At 38.8% G+C, this 14,195-nt stretch overlaps 7 protein-coding genes across 8 annotated transcripts; 4 read left to right on the top strand and 3 right to left on the bottom strand.

Moving 5' to 3' along the window:
- Positions 1-79: 79 nt before the first annotated feature.
- Gasu_18860 (aldo/keto reductase) lies at positions 80-2,023 on the top strand. The gene is made up of 4 exons (XM_005707336.1): positions 80-184; positions 236-388; positions 437-653; positions 697-2,023. The coding sequence occupies exons 1-4, from the start codon at positions 87-89 to the stop codon at positions 1,369-1,371; spliced, it is 1,143 nt and encodes a 380-aa protein (XP_005707393.1). The 5' UTR covers positions 80-86; the 3' UTR covers positions 1,372-2,023.
- Positions 2,024-2,050: 27 nt separating this feature from the next.
- On the bottom strand, positions 2,051-3,689 carry Gasu_18850 (uncharacterized protein). Its single transcript, XM_005707335.1, has one exon. It carries the CDS (start codon positions 3,557-3,559, stop codon positions 2,486-2,488), a length of 1,074 nt encoding a protein of 357 aa, XP_005707392.1. The 5' UTR covers positions 3,560-3,689; the 3' UTR covers positions 2,051-2,485.
- A 1,180-nt stretch (positions 3,690-4,869) lies between these two features.
- Gasu_18840 (DNA mismatch repair protein MutS2) lies at positions 4,870-7,684 on the top strand. Its single transcript, XM_005707334.1, has 2 exons — positions 4,870-6,941; positions 7,000-7,684. The coding sequence occupies exons 1-2, from the start codon at positions 4,893-4,895 to the stop codon at positions 7,657-7,659; spliced, it is 2,709 nt and encodes a 902-aa protein (XP_005707391.1). The 5' UTR covers positions 4,870-4,892; the 3' UTR covers positions 7,660-7,684.
- Positions 7,685-7,688: 4 nt separating this feature from the next.
- Positions 7,689-9,739, bottom strand: Gasu_18830 (zinc-finger protein). The gene is made up of 4 exons (XM_005707333.1): positions 9,466-9,739; positions 8,994-9,418; positions 8,251-8,939; positions 7,689-8,193 (listed from the first exon to the last, which is right to left on the bottom strand). The coding sequence occupies exons 1-4, from the start codon at positions 9,611-9,613 to the stop codon at positions 7,764-7,766; spliced, it is 1,692 nt and encodes a 563-aa protein (XP_005707390.1). The 5' UTR covers positions 9,614-9,739; the 3' UTR covers positions 7,689-7,763.
- A 1,710-nt stretch (positions 9,740-11,449) lies between these two features.
- Gasu_18820 (zinc finger protein) lies at positions 11,450-13,115 on the top strand. 2 transcript variants are annotated; one of them, XM_005707331.1, is made up of 6 exons: positions 11,450-11,654; positions 11,710-12,165; positions 12,218-12,542; positions 12,594-12,726; positions 12,775-12,936; positions 12,985-13,115. In XM_005707331.1, the coding sequence occupies exons 2-6, from the start codon at positions 11,718-11,720 to the stop codon at positions 13,009-13,011; spliced, it is 1,095 nt and encodes a 364-aa protein (XP_005707388.1). In that variant the 5' UTR covers positions 11,450-11,654; positions 11,710-11,717; the 3' UTR covers positions 13,012-13,115. The 2 variants fall into 2 exon arrangements, with proteins under 2 accessions (XP_005707388.1, XP_005707389.1); XM_005707332.1 differs by having other exon boundaries at positions 11,706-12,165.
- A 3-nt stretch (positions 13,116-13,118) lies between these two features.
- Gasu_18810 (40S ribosomal protein S7e) lies at positions 13,119-13,819 on the bottom strand. Its single transcript, XM_005707330.1, has one exon. The coding sequence runs from the start codon at positions 13,751-13,753 to the stop codon at positions 13,148-13,150; it is 606 nt and encodes a 201-aa protein (XP_005707387.1). The 5' UTR covers positions 13,754-13,819; the 3' UTR covers positions 13,119-13,147.
- Positions 13,820-13,829: 10 nt separating this feature from the next.
- On the top strand, positions 13,830-14,194 carry Gasu_18800 (uncharacterized protein). The gene is made up of 3 exons (XM_005707329.1): positions 13,830-13,880; positions 13,935-13,983; positions 14,040-14,194. The coding sequence occupies exons 1-3, from the start codon at positions 13,841-13,843 to the stop codon at positions 14,164-14,166; spliced, it is 216 nt and encodes a 71-aa protein (XP_005707386.1). The 5' UTR covers positions 13,830-13,840; the 3' UTR covers positions 14,167-14,194.
- Position 14,195: the final 1 nt, after the last annotated feature.

The raw sequence follows: 14,195 nt of genomic DNA, 5'->3' as shown, positions 1-14,195 counted from the left end.
TTTGCTTGACAACATTTCTCTCACTTATTTGCTTGCTATATATTTCTCTTTACTTTATGTATATATATATATATATATTTGTCTATATGTATATATCGTATGTGTTGTCCGTAACTTGGAGATTCGTTTTTTCACCCGCTAAACTTCGTGATTTGGACTTTTGGTCAATAGCTAAACACTTGCCGTTGTGATGTTGGTCAATACCAGGTTTTGCCGTCTGTGTGCCTGCCTTTAGCTGGTTTCAGACTCAGGTAGGCTCCTTTGGCTTGCGAGTATCACCCTTATGTCTTGGTTGCATGGGTTATGGAAAGTCTTGGCAGGATATTATGGGAGAGCATGTGGAAAACGAGGCCATCTTGGACACCTATGTAGAAGCAGGTGGTAACTTGTAAGTTATCTTGAAAGTTCTTTTATCATCCCTTATTTGACTTTGTAGTTTGGATATGGCCAATAAGTATAACGAAGGTGAAACTGAGGAAATCATCGGAGAGTGGATGAAGAAAAGAGGCAATAGAGAAAGAATGGTCGTAGCTACCAAGTTTAGTATAGGAATGCGGAAAAATGATCCTAATGCTGTGGGTAATCATAGAAAGAATATGGTTTCAGCCGTAAAGGACTCTTTGAGACGGTTGCAAACTGATTATATTGACTTGGTAAGTAACAGTAGCAGAATGGGATGCAACTCAGTTTGAGTAGCTTTACGTACACTTTTGGGACTTTACAACCCCGATTGAAGAAGTTATGAGTAGTTTCCACGATTTAATTTCAGCTGGAAAGGTGCACTATGTTGCTTTTTCGGATACTCCTGCGTGGGTTGTAGCAAAGGCCAATACTATTGCAGAGTTTCGTGGTTGGCCCCGTGTAGCTGCATACCAAGGAAGATACTCGCTATCAGATCGTACCATGGAAAGAGAGCTGATTCCAATGCTTAGAAGTGAGAAGATTGCACACGTCCCTTGGGGTGTTTTAGGACAAGGGAAACTTACTGGTAAATATCAGAGAGGCACGCAACCAAAGATACGAGGCGGAATCACACAAATGACTGAAAAAGATTTTCAGTTGCAAGACGTGGTTACAGATATTGCGAAGCAACTCAATGTTTCCAACAGTCAGATTGTCTTGGCATGGATGTTAAACCATCAACCTGGAACTATTCCAATAGTAGGTTGTCGAACAACAGCACAGCTAAAAGAGCATATTCAGGCACTCAATATCCGACTGAACGCTGAACAAATGGAGAGACTGAATGATGCCAGCTCTATAGAGCTCGGTTTCCCACATGACTTTATAGGTCAGACTTTTAAACAAAATCCAATCCTCAAATATCGAGGTAATGAAAATATTGAGTTGGATGATATACCTTTGCAATAAAGAATAGTGGATTGTGATTGTCGTCTTGCATAAAATTTGTCATGAAGACGATAGTTCTTTGATATATTCCAGTGACTCTTCGGGTGGATAAAACATAAAGTCATCTAGTGATCCAAATTCGCCCCTTTTCAAATTTGTCAATAAATCACTCAACTTGTATACCTGTACTACCGGATCAAAGTTTTTTTCACTATTCTTCTTCGCAGCATTCAACAAACTTTCCAGATCTTGCTTCTTCAAGAAGAGTGGAATGATCCGCTTTACTTGCGGTTGCTCCGATACTGAGCCTTCTTTCTCCTCACTCTCTTTATGGAGTGATATCTGAACTTCCAGTCTTAGTTTTTCTACTGCAAATACCGGAACGTCAGCTCGGTCAAATTTAGTTTTCAATATCAAGTCTGCAAACTCCAAATCTTCCACATTGGGTGTCAGGTGAAACCTGTCAGAGCTTGAAACATAGCTAGGGTCTATCTTCCCCTGAATAAAACGTTCTGCAACATCAAGTGTCAAAGGAAATATTTTTGTTTTCACCTCAGTGTCTTGCGAAGTCACCAACTCTTCAAACGAAACGGCGTCATCTTTATCAACAAAGAAATAGCCATCTCGTTGCTTCTCATTCATAGGACTTTCCAATAAAAACGGTTTACCTTCGCCATCGGTTACAGCAAATACTGGAATCTGCCGAAGTTTCAAGTTTATATCGTCCTCCGTTAGAACAACATCGTTGAATGCGAGATTGGACAAGTAAGGTATCAGAAGAGCAAACAGAACTGTTCCCGTTAACAAGCCACTCCACCAAGCTTTCCCTGATAACGGTCCTTTGCTGTTTTGTTGCATACGTACAGTAGTCTGGTTCTTCTTTGGGACTTTGGGGATTTCTAGAAATCCACCAGAGAAAAAGCTTCTACTTCCCAGTTGTTTTTCTTTCGAAGGAATGCACAGTCTATGTTTCTGAAAACAACAGTTACATATCTGTGAAAGACACACAACTCTGGATACGTGAAGCGGCTTTTCAATGAAAGCGAACAAGCCAAAACGACGTACCACGATTGTCTTCTGCAGTTGCCACTTCATGGAGAAATGGCGCAATTATCTAAAAAATTTTTTCTTTCGATTACGCCCCTTCTGTACTGCAAGTCTCATCTCCAAAGCGCCAATATTGAAGGACACTCCACTTCGAATGAGACATGTTCTTCGACAACAGAAATAAATATTCTTTACAGTTGGAAATACCCTGGCATAGAAAATGTGACGGAACGAAGAGTATACTTTTCACAGCGCCATCCAAAGCACTCAGAATACTAATTCGAAACGGTTCCGTGCATACTATCAACTGTTGACCACTAACATGCCAAGTTAAATATCCACAAGGAATGTCTTTCCAAGTATGACAGTTGGAACAAGCTCTTCTGGACCACTGCAACTTATAATTCGTGCAGTCTTGAGGACTTGTATATACCAAAACTGCTCCATCCCACCAACCGAGAGCCAAGCAATAAAGCTTATCCTCTTCACGATAATACAATCCAATATCCACTATCCTATCGCAAGCTGCTACTGTGACTGCTTCATGTAGAGGCATCAAAGAAGCCACCGGTTTCCAATCACCGGCTTTCTCTTCTCGTAACCAAACAGCTGCTCTACCATCTGTGGTAGCAGCTGCCACCACTCTACTATTGAGACTTACCAGACAACAACACTGATGTCCTGCAGTACCTTCTAGAAGGGTAATCAAAAGTTTCTCCTGGTTTTCCATACTACAAGGAACAATTACTACTCCACAAGCACCCGATACTAATATATCAAATTTACAACTATCACGATCAACTATAGTCAAGGCACGAGGATAAAAATGCATATCACACGAAAATATTTGTTTCCAACTTTGTTCAACCAAACGTAACACCAGCAACTGAGTATTTCGAGCCAATAACAATAAACGACCACTCTGATCAAAAGCTACACAAGAAACCCAATCTATTGCCACTTTCCAACTATTCCTAATCGAACAGTTTTCTTGTAACATTGAAGCAGTGGTCACTTCTAGAATTAACACGTAAGACACAGTAGGTACACAGAGGAAGTAAGAGCTGTCAAAAAAGGCACTTTGTATAGCATTTCGAGCAAAAAAACTAGAAACTGAATGAACGTCAATCAAGGAATCTTCTGAGAATATCATCATCGCCATTTCAAGACTAGTAAACTTCCTTCATTGCCATTTCAAGAAATTTTGGCGGGTATGTTGCTCAGCGGTGAATTGTGCTCCAAACTTTAAGGCTTCCTTTTGTTCTGGCCCTCAACCTTGAAAAGCCACTTAATAGATATATCTGGACTTCTTTCAAGACCTCAACATTGTTCCAAAGTTATATTGAAGAATAGTCACAACTTGCATATATATAGTCCTGCAAAATTCTTTCAACAACGTGAAAGTTGGGAATTCAACTCATTCCATTCCAGAAGGGTCTTATACCTGACGTAGTTCAACTTACCACTATTCAAGCTGGTTGGTCAGTTGCTCCTCAAGAGTTGGAAATAGATCCGCGGCACCCTAACTTTCAAGGTTGGTTAGCAATAAATAAGACAGAAGATGGAAAGGAGAACGTTGTTGGTTCCATCACGCTATTGTGTCACAGCGTGATTCTTGGTTGGGACTTGTGATAGTTGCTGTTCCTTTTCGTAGAAAAGGTATAGCCAGAATGTTAGTATGCGCTGCTCTGACTTTTCTTCGTCAACGGTTTGTTATTCTTGTGTTACATGAAACTTGGTTGTAAACTTTTCTAGTGTGGGTTATCCTACTTTATCTAAACTGGTAGCTAGTTCCAGGGGAGTTCCATGATATGCAGAATTTGTTCTTCCTTTCTATATGCGGTTTATGGCACTGTGTAAAATTTTTAAAAAATTCTAGTTGCTATCACCCAGTTCATAGCAACACTATGCACAGCAACTATCACTCACATATATTCTCTCGTAGTGATAATTTTCAACATGATCCTTTATGGCGTGACTTCCTTGTGCGTATTTGATGACGGAAAAGAAGAGGGTTTGAATCCTCCTTTATTAGCAGTTACTTTCGTTCGCTGGTTCGACACAACCCCTTTATTGGTCCTGTATATTCAAAGAGTCATTCTTCTAGCGTGTTTTGTTTTCAGGTCTTTTTTCATCACTTATTGAGTAATCTGTGTAATGAAACCATTGAATGTGATTTGCTTTGTCGTGCAGATAGTCAACGCTTTAGTATTCCATAAGAAACACAGTTCTTGCCTAGGAGTTTTGCCAGACCACGTCAGTTGATGATGTTTGATATAACCTCTGGTTTGAATAAAAATGATAGCATATTTCAATACAATGACTTGTCCGATAATTGTTTGGCTCCTGCATCTTGAGAATGATAAATATATTTGTGTTTATATATATATATATATATATATGTGTGTGTGTGTATGTGTATGTGTGTGTGTGTGTGTGTGTGTGTGTATGTATAAAGGAAGGAAGAATCACAAGTTCGCTAATAGAAATCAGAGATGGGAATGACTTCATGCGATGCCTGTTGTCCTAGTTGTGTTTGCCACTATTACTACTTTGTATCCCTTCAAATCATACAGTTGAAATCTTGTCGTTGTTACTGTAACAACCGAATCTATATCTGTGTTCATTCTAGGTTGGCTAGAAAATGTTGTCTTCAGAATAAACTGGGTTTCCAATCCCAGTTAAGAAGTCAGCCAGTCAGAAAGGGACCTTATTGTTCTGTACTCAGTGAACTTATCCAACAAAAAGGCTCCCAACAAGAAACTTATGATGAGGTTTTCACAAGTTATCGTGAGCAACTCGAACATGAAACTCTGAAGGCTTTGGACTGGTTTCCTATCTGTGAGAAGGTAGCTGATTTTTGTCAAACAGATAGAGTACGACTTTTTGTAGCGAATGGTATGAAAGTGAACCACTGGTCAAAAGAACAAACACAACAATATCTAATGGAGACGAACGAATGCATTCGTTTTATGGAAAGTGGGTACTCTCCTACAGATTGGATGGTAGGAGCAAACCTCTTGGAGAATATCGTCGACAGGGCACAGAAAGGAAGCTTATTGACTCCAAGAGAGTTGTATCAAATAGTCTCAACAACCTTAGCAATATCCAACTGGAAACAGAGTCTCCAGAGTCAAAGCACCAACTATCCTCTCTTATATAGGATAGTTGAAAACGTAGTTTCAATGAAAGACTTGGAAGATTCTATATGTAGGAGTGTGGATGAAAAAGAACAGATCAGAGATAATGCTTCGATACGTTTATATGAGACGCGCACACAAATTCGTAGCACGTTTGTGCATATCAGAAAAGTATTGCATAGTTTGTTGCAACAACATGAAGAGAGTTTGCAAGAACCCATTTATACCGAGCGTTTTGGTCGTTATGTGATACCTGTCAAGGCAACAAGGAGAAATAGAGTTCCTGGCATCATTCAGGATATAAGCAGCTCAGGTTCAACCCTATATATAGAACCCAATAGTATAAGAAGTCTTACCAATCGAATGCAACAGCTTCGACACATAGAAGAAGAAGCAATTGAGGAAATTCTGTTTGATTTATCCAGAAAAGTTTGTGAAAATGCTGATCATCTATTATACATTTCTCATGCCATATTTCAATTGGATTGGATATTGGCCCGTGCTCAGTTCAGTCAGCAGATAAATGGCCGATTTCCAACTATAGTAGAAAGTTTTTCAAACGCAGCCTTATCATGCAAAGTCGATGCTTGGAAATTACGCGGTGTCAGGCATCCCTTATTGGAAAGAAACTCCATTGTACCAATCGATTTTGAGGTTCGTCCTGGTGTAACTGCAGTTTGTATTACAGGACCCAACACGGGTGGGAAGACAGTTGCGCTGAAGACTTTTGGAATTGTTATTTTGATGACCAAGGTTGGTCTTTTTGTTCCTTGTGAACAAAATGATGTCCACATTCCCTTTTTTGAAGATATCTTTGCGGATGTCGGTGATCACCAGTCAGTGACTCAGTCTTTGAGTACATTTTCTAGTCATATATTGCGTATTCAGCGTATTGTACAACTATCTCATAAGCGTAGTTTGGTTTTATTGGATGAAATTGGAACTGGAACTGATCCTGTAGAGGGTTGTGCTCTTGCCATGTCGCTCTTATTGTACCTTGTGGAGCGTGTCGGTTTTCTTATGGCGACTACTCATCACGGGGAATTGAAAACACTGAAATATAAAGATGCTCGTTTTGAAAATGCAAGTGTGGAATTGGATACTTTCAGTTTGCGTCCTACCTATCGTCTTATTTGGGGTGTTGCTGGACGTAGTAGTGCAATAGCTATCGCACAAAGATTGGGTTTGGACAATTGGATTACTCAAAGTGCTCGTAGTATCGTAGAAAATGGTGTTGATAAGCTATCTCTAGCCATTGAAGATATAGAAAGAACGAAGCAACAAGTCATTGAGATGAAGGAGCAAATAGAAAGAAAGGAGAGAGAACTTGAGTGTCTTGAAAGACAATTGATGGAGAGAGAAGAGCGTATTCAACAACTCGAAAATGAATGGATAGAAACCAAGGTATGTTATGTACTTTACTACGAAGGAATGTCCTTGACTGGATATAATTTTTATTTAGAAGCAAGCATTAGAGCAAGATTTCGCCAATGCCAGAGAACAGATAGCCAAAGTGATAAAGGAAGTCCAACGATGTGGGTCAGATGCCTCATTGATTATGGAAAGGAAACAAGAATTGGAATCTCTCATGCTTGAACAGAAGAGCGCCAGTCATCATGATTCTGTATCCGGAACTAAAGTACGCAAAGGAGATTGGGTCTTAGTAAAACGGTTAAGTTCAGAACCTTTACAAGTTGTAGAAGGAATGAACAACAAAGGAGACTTTATGGTGCGTTTTGGTTCCATTCGAGTGAAAGTTTCCATCATGGAGGCAGAAGTTGTGAATGACCCAACCATTCAAAAGGTGGAGAACAGGAGTAAGCTATCTAAGAAACGTTCTACCAACTCTACACTAGTATCATCTACTTCTTCTAGCATTCGAGCCAAGTGGAATACTATTGATGTGCGAGGATGTCGAGTAGAGGAAGCTGCAGCTAAGATAGAAAATGAATTGGGTCGAAATGCGGAATGTAATCAATATTTTATTATTCATGGCTTTGGACCTCTTCGAACAGGTCTTCGACACTATTTTTATAGGCATCCGTTGATACGCCAAATGAATGACGCAGATACTGAAAACGGAGGACAAGGAGTAACTATATTGCATCTTCATATGGGATAGTGCAAGATATAACTTCTAGTGTATGCATACAATTTGACTATAACAAATTTTCACATCTTAGTAAACGTACCAGCCTTTTCAGTATCTTTCAATCGAGATCGCTTTCATCTTTTTTGCTTTGGTCTACTTCGCTTATGATATCGTTGATAGGAATCAGACTTTGGTTCCGAAGAAGAATGATTCCTTTCTCTATCATCTCCCCAATGTCTTCTCTTCATGGAAGTTTTCGAGTTTTCATTCATTTTGGATTCCTTTACTGAGTTGGGCGGAGTGACGTGAGAAAAATGGTCATCTTCTGCATCTTTCAAAGATACATTATTGTTGTCATTTATCGGAGCAAACGAATGCCTAAAAGAATGAAATGGAAACAATGGAAAAGGCCATAGTGCTGGTGTCATGTTAGGATAACTTATCGGAAAAGAAGCGACTGGCATATTCTCTGGATAATATGTTGGATTGCCCATTGGGTACAAAGCAGATAGGTTGTTCGAAGATTCTGACCACTCAGAGCTATGCTTGCGACCCACAGCTCTCCTAAAAAATAACCAATCGGTTAATATTCTATCAACATCCAAATAGAAAAATACTTACCAAGAATGCTTGCTATTCTCCTTAGGTTCCGATATACACGATGAAGTATTACCTTGCGATATGAGTTCCTTATCATGACTTGAATCATCTTGATGAGTCTCTTTCTTCGACAAATTTAGTTTATCTTTTGATGAGAAAAAGTTGTCATTGTTATTAGATATGTCTACTGCATGGTATGGGGATAATATCTCTTTAGAGTCAATATCTTCTCTTCTGCGTGAACCTATATTGGAGTCAACGGAATTGACCATATCTTGTGATGAGTCCAAATTTGGTTTCATTTCCTTTGAAACTGCATTCAATGAATCACCAACTTGATCATAAACACTATATTCCTGTTCTTGATAATTGGATTTATTCTCATCAAACTCATTTCTTATCACGTCTTCAGGTACTTGATCATTGTTCAACTCTTTCTGTGTCTCAACAAATGCTCTTTCATTATTAATACTGTCTTTCGTCAACAAAGTCGACGTCCCGTTATCTATATTACCTGCTTCTGAATCTGAACCACTTGCACCTTGTCTCTGTTCCACCATTCTTCGTAACGCAGCTGTCCTCCGACTAAATTCATCTTGGTTCGGTTTTAATGTCACAAATTCTCCTCCAGGAGTTCTTAAACCCGTTCCTCGAATAGGAGCTTCGACGCTTTGAAGCATACTGCGGGGAATACCAGTAGGTCGACGAACCTACATGGCAAGTCATCGGATACCCTTCAAGGCTTTTTACAAACAATAGCTTACCCTCACAATATCAAAATTAGGATCTCCATTAGTTGGACAGTGGTGAATCCAATGTCCAGGTTTCCCACAACGATGACAACGGTAATTAGGGGGAGGAGGTCGGTCAAACACGGGATTATGTTGATTAAACCGCGGTCGTTGAGTAAATGTAACGCTACTGGAGTCGACAACGGAACTAATTCGTTCATCCTCTCCCTCTCCTTCCACTTCTCTTGGTTGCTCCTTACCAGTTACCGCAGCACGCTTGGCTTTGTCTCCCAACGAACTATCTGCACCACTGTTTTTCACCAAATCTTTCTCCGCATATCTTTCGTTTCTTCGTGCCAACGTCTGCTGCGAAAGGATACCTCCCGGTTTTTGCCCGGGTACCCTCTTTATCACCACTGAAGTGTTCTTTGGAATCAGTGTAGACTCGTCCGTATATTCTAATACTAAGTTCAGCTTCTCTCAACAAAAAGCCAAAAATACATACCTTCGTTGGTTTGGGCATCGGTTATAACCAAGTCAAAACCGTCCCCATAATTTAACTTTCGCTTTTCCACTACCAAAAGTTTCAAGTCCGAAACTTTTAAGAAATCGCCTTCAAAAGACAGCGTCGAAAAGTCTTTTTCTGACTTCATCTTGAAATGAATAGCAGACGCCATCTTTCACTGTAACCAAAGAAAACACTCAAAGAACTGCTTGCCAACCTACACAGAAAATTCCCTCGAAAATCAATCAAGCTGCGACGTACGAGCACCAATGGATGTTTTATAGCCTATTTAAATGAAGACCGCCCTTTAGAATTTTGTTCATCACTACATTCATCCACTGACTTCGATCAACAAAGAGAAATACACATGGCAGATTTTAAGGTAAACAAAAAATAAATCATCCATAGATCAACACAAAGAAATGCAAGAAAAGCATCATGTCTAAAATAAATAGTTAATTTGCCTACAACAAAAATTCTTTTTGAAAGGGAATAATAGCTTCGACGAAACGCTCATGTGCAACAAAAAAATGGGAGAAACCTTGCAAGGTATTCACTGAGTCAAACGTCACATTCTCAAGCTCAGGATGTCCAGAAAAGTTGGTGATTTAAAAATTTCATGTTTCACTAACGCGGCTACCTCTGCGTATCCATATCCATAGGTACTAAATTACCTCTTGACTTAATTGGGGTGACTTTTTCTTAAGCAGTCTTTACTTTATTGCTAGATTTCGGTTTGAAGACATAATAACGGCTGGAATTCCTGTACTACACCAGTCTCAGTGGTTACACCAAAAGCTAAATGGTTGCCATTTCAAGTGGACGACCAAAAAATTTTAAAAAAATTAACAGGAATGAAAATAAGAAGAACAATCAATCTCATTCCCAAAAAAAAATTTAATCGATTTCCTTTTAAAATAAAACTCATAAGAGTTAAACAACTGTAACTCGGAAACTCTCGTAATTGAAAAAATTACAAAATTACTGAACTAAAATAAATATTACAGTAATAAATATACCAACTTTTTAAATTTTTTAAGTAAATATTGCAATTGAATTTTTTTCTAGGGTTTTTATTTTAAGAATGAGCTTGAATCTTTTGCAAACAGCATTGAAAGAATGCCAAATTTAATTTTTTTTTAAAATAATAATGTAGAAATTAGATTGAAACCAAAATTGGATTTTATTAGTAAAATAATATCAAAAAACCCTCAAGTTGTTCTTCGCAAACAAGAATTTTTTTGAAGACTTTGCGTTTAAGAAACCAAAACGCCTATAACTCAATACAATGATGTCCTAGGATTCTCCTTTTTCAAATGGCTGCCTTATTTCTTTATATCTAGCTTTTGTTAAAACAAAGTCTTTTTCCTATCTCACAAGGAGCAGTTAGAGGTGGTTTCTTTTGAAGTTTAAGGTATGTTTAGGTCATTTAAAAGAATTTTTTTAAGATTGGCTTTATAGAGATCGTAAAAATTGACTTTGCCATTGCGAAGAGTTTAGAAGACAATTTACTTGTTTGTGTCCAGAAAGTTTTTCGCAATTAAATATATTGGATGCCTTGTAATGCCTCTCGTTAGGTTTTCTTCGTGGCTATGTAAATTTCTTGCTTTCTAAAACAATGTGGTGTTCACGGCATACGCAAGATCAAAATATCAAATGTTTCTACAGGTCTGAATTGATGCTTATTTTATTCTCTAAAGTTTCTGACGCGAAGCACCTTACTCTGGCAGTTTTACATTTCGGTATACTGAGGCGTCAAGCTATTTTAGAATTGTGACGAACCAAACTTCTAAAAGGAAAATGTAAATAAATGGCCACAATTTCATTCATTAGTCTCTATTTTTGCTAGAGGACCTGAAACTCTTAAATATCATGAAGAGACAGAGTTCGAAGGCTGTTGAAAACCTCAATGGGGAAAAGGGAATGGTCTGCATGAATTCCACGTGGAGCTTGGTTAGTTTTCGGGCCAATCAATTCTCTAATTGGTTGGACAACCAATTGCTCTAATCAAAAATAATTACAGGAACTAAGGCCAATTCATTGATCTGCGCTTTTCGTTCCACGTTTTGAGTCATACTCGAGTGGTGCGTATCGCCCACTTGCCTGTAACACTCAAACACCTCCAGCCTAGTGTATTGAAGTTGTGTAAGGGACTGGTATCACTTGGTTGAAAATAGTCTTGTTTCAAGGTCCGTTCACCCTTTTTGTATGTAGTTGTCGACTTTACTTCTATGTAATAGATAGAACTGTGTATGATAACAGAAGTAGACAACCCTATGAGTTTTGTGCACTCGGAGCACTTTATGAACTACAGTTCAGCAGTTTCTTGCTTGGCCAAAGTAGCCATGGAGTCTCAACATGCTTGTGGACAAGCTAAATATACCACTTTATCCAGAACTGAGCCTTTATCTGAAGAGTCTTCCCAAGTTTGTCGTTCTGCTCAACAAGATAGTTTTTCTCAAGTGAGTGTAAACGATTCAACAGTAGAAAAAATCTCGAAACCTTCAGTTGGTATTGAGCAATCCAACTTTATTTGTGAGAGAAAGGGGTCAGGCGAAGGAATCGAAGACTTTAATTCTAGTAATTCTTTGCAATCTAAACAACAGCGAAATGTGCTCCAACCAGTTCAAGTCAAAGAAGACATATACCAGCTCTCAACGGAAGAACACAATGATATTACCCAATTTTCTTATGACCCAGGTAATCCTATAGCTTCCTGTTGGAGTATCCAATTATTTACTTTTCGTTTTAGGACTTTCGGAAGGTTATGCCTTGAAGGACAACTGTAGTCCTCGAGCACCCAATTTTTGTGCCTTGGAGCCTATTTTCGCTGTGCACAGTTCTGCGGTGCAAGATACTTCCATGATCCCCATTTTATTGTATACAAATCAGTTTCCGTCAAGTCCAAACACCACATTTCCTGTGCATGACCAAGTTTCTTGGACGAATTGGTTTCATCCTTCGTTACTGTCTTCTTCAACATGGAAAATATCGAATTCGAAGTCACGTGACCATACGATTCCATGGAATGAACCCGAGTCGAAAGTGAGTTGCAATGATCTGTACAAGACAGAGTTGTAAGTAAGGTTGAATGAAGTAGGTTTGAATTACTAAAGTATTCTCAATAGATGCCGCTCTTTTATGGAAACTGGTTTCTGTAGATATCACTCCAAGTGTCAATTTGCTCATGGAGTGGAGGAGTTGCGACCTGTGAAGCGTCATCCGAAATATAAGACTAGATTATGTAAGAATTTTGTAGAGGTGAGTTTTGCCGCTAAGCTTTCTATATGAGCTTAGAGAAAGCTGTAGAATGGAACATGTCCATACGGAAGTCGATGTCGCTTTATTCATGGTTCTTCTGGTGCATCTTCGTTTGAAGGATTGCAAACTGATTTATTATTAGCTGTTCAAGGCATTTCTTTGGGAAAGGAAAGGCGTCACAGCAGGTTACCTGTGTTTCAAACGTTGGAAGTAAGAAGTTGTTTTGAACGGAAGCATTTGGTAGCTCACATTGTTTAGGAAAAATCCGATATTCATTCCAAGTGAGAACACTTTTGCTGTCTCTTTTCCTATTTTTGTGTCAATTGTAGACACTTTGTTAATTTATGGATGGTTTGTCATATTTCTGTAATAAATATCAAGTCGTGGTAGTGGTTATAAGGATATCCAAAATATTTTTTATTTAAGCTGTCACTGGAAATTGAAATATCGCATCCTTTCCAGTCAACTTTTTATATGCCAGTTTCAATGCATCCAACTTGTGTTCCACATTGTGTTGTTCTCTCGGATCCAACAATACTATGGCAACTCTAGAACCATCTTGACGAAACCTGATTCTCTTTCCCACAATCTCCACTGGGTGTAATATATCCTCCAATATTTTCTCATGTACTGCAGTAAGTGTTTTGCTAATAGGCCTTTTTCTAGCCAAAGCTTGTCTCCCTTTCTTTTCTTTGGGTAGGATTTTCCGTCTCGCAACAAACACGATTACTTTACCAGAAAACTTTTTTTCCAATTCTCGAACCAATTTGGTATGTACTTTTCGGTAGTGATGGATTACTCTCAAAGGAATTTGAACTACGATAACTTTGTTTTCACCTGTTCCTTGAAACTCTTTGGCACCTACAAACACCAAATCCTGCAAGTCTGGGTCGGACGAACCGTTGGATAGATCTACTAGTGCTTGAGCTAACGAGGTTTCTAGTGCATCGGGATGTTTGCCTTGTTCTCTATGTATTTTACCACCTGGGCCCATATGAGTTATCTTTATCTTCTTTCCTCGTTGCATTGAATAAAACTCTGCGACGACGACGTAACACCAAATACGAAAACAAAAGTTGTCGTCGATGAGAAATAAATTCCGATTGAAGGGAGAATGATTCGAAGTTCGCATCCGAGGTTGGATTTCTGGTTAAGTATGTAAGGATTCCTTTAGAAATGTAACACTCACGTAGAACTGGATGATTCAGCTGTAGTATTTACACTTGTGGGTTGGATTGCACTGTTGTGGTTCTTGTTGTAAGTAGAGGAAATCTGTGGGTGATAGAACCAGTAACTCACTAGCGCTCTTCTAGGCAGTTGGCTATAGCTACTGCTTATCGTCGCAGTTGGAAACAAGAGTGGCTTTCTATGCTCACTGCAGCCATAGGATTGGGACAAGGTTTGATATTTGCTTTGATATACAATGGACAAAGTTTATGAGAAGATATATACATATGCCCCTTTTTCTG

Source organism: Galdieria sulphuraria (assembly GCF_000341285.1).
Source record: "Galdieria sulphuraria unplaced genomic scaffold scaf_12, whole genome shotgun sequence".
NCBI classification, from domain to species: Eukaryota; Rhodophyta; class Bangiophyceae; order Galdieriales; family Galdieriaceae; genus Galdieria; species Galdieria sulphuraria.
Note: the sequence above shows the minus strand (reverse complement) of the source record. Positions and strands in the feature narration are given on the sequence as shown.

Coding starts and splice junctions, on each gene's coding strand:
- Gasu_18850 (XM_005707335.1), bottom strand. CDS start 3,559: ATGGCGATGATGATATTCTCAGAAGATTCCTTGATTGACGTTCATTCA.
- Gasu_18810 (XM_005707330.1), bottom strand. CDS start 13,753: ATGCAACGAGGAAAGAAGATAAAGATAACTCATATGGGCCCAGGTGGT.
- Gasu_18830 (XM_005707333.1), bottom strand. CDS start 9,613: ATGAAGTCAGAAAAAGACTTTTCGACGCTGTCTTTTGAAGGCGATTTC. Junction 9,419..9,465: donor CGATGCCCAAACCAACGAAG/GTATGTATTTTT, acceptor ACTTAGTATTAG/AATATACGGACGAGTCTACA. Junction 8,194..8,250: donor GAGAATAGCAAGCATTCTTG/GTAAGTATTTTT, acceptor GTTATTTTTTAG/GAGAGCTGTGGGTCGCAAGC.
- Gasu_18800 (XM_005707329.1), top strand. CDS start 13,841: ATGATTCGAAGTTCGCATCCGAGGTTGGATTTCTGGTTAA. Junction 13,881..13,934: donor GAGGTTGGATTTCTGGTTAA/GTATGTAAGGAT, acceptor TGGATGATTCAG/CTGTAGTATTTACACTTGTG. Junction 13,984..14,039: donor GCACTGTTGTGGTTCTTGTT/GTAAGTAGAGGA, acceptor GCGCTCTTCTAG/GCAGTTGGCTATAGCTACTG.
- Gasu_18840 (XM_005707334.1), top strand. CDS start 4,893: ATGGGAATGACTTCATGCGATGCCTGTTGTCCTAGTTGTGTTTGCCAC. Junction 6,942..6,999: donor ATGAATGGATAGAAACCAAG/GTATGTTATGTA, acceptor ATTTTTATTTAG/AAGCAAGCATTAGAGCAAGA.
- Gasu_18820 (XM_005707331.1), top strand. CDS start 11,718: ATGATAACAGAAGTAGACAACCCTATGAGTTTTGTGCACTCGGAGCAC. Junction 12,166..12,217: donor CCAATTTTCTTATGACCCAG/GTAATCCTATAG, acceptor TTTTCGTTTTAG/GACTTTCGGAAGGTTATGCC. Junction 12,727..12,774: donor TATGTAAGAATTTTGTAGAG/GTGAGTTTTGCC, acceptor AGAAAGCTGTAG/AATGGAACATGTCCATACGG.
- Gasu_18860 (XM_005707336.1), top strand. CDS start 87: ATGTATATATCGTATGTGTTGTCCGTAACTTGGAGATTCGTTTTTTCA. Junction 185..235: donor TCAATAGCTAAACACTTGCC/GTTGTGATGTTG, acceptor GCCTGCCTTTAG/CTGGTTTCAGACTCAGGTAG. Junction 654..696: donor AAACTGATTATATTGACTTG/GTAAGTAACAGT, acceptor CAGTTTGAGTAG/CTTTACGTACACTTTTGGGA.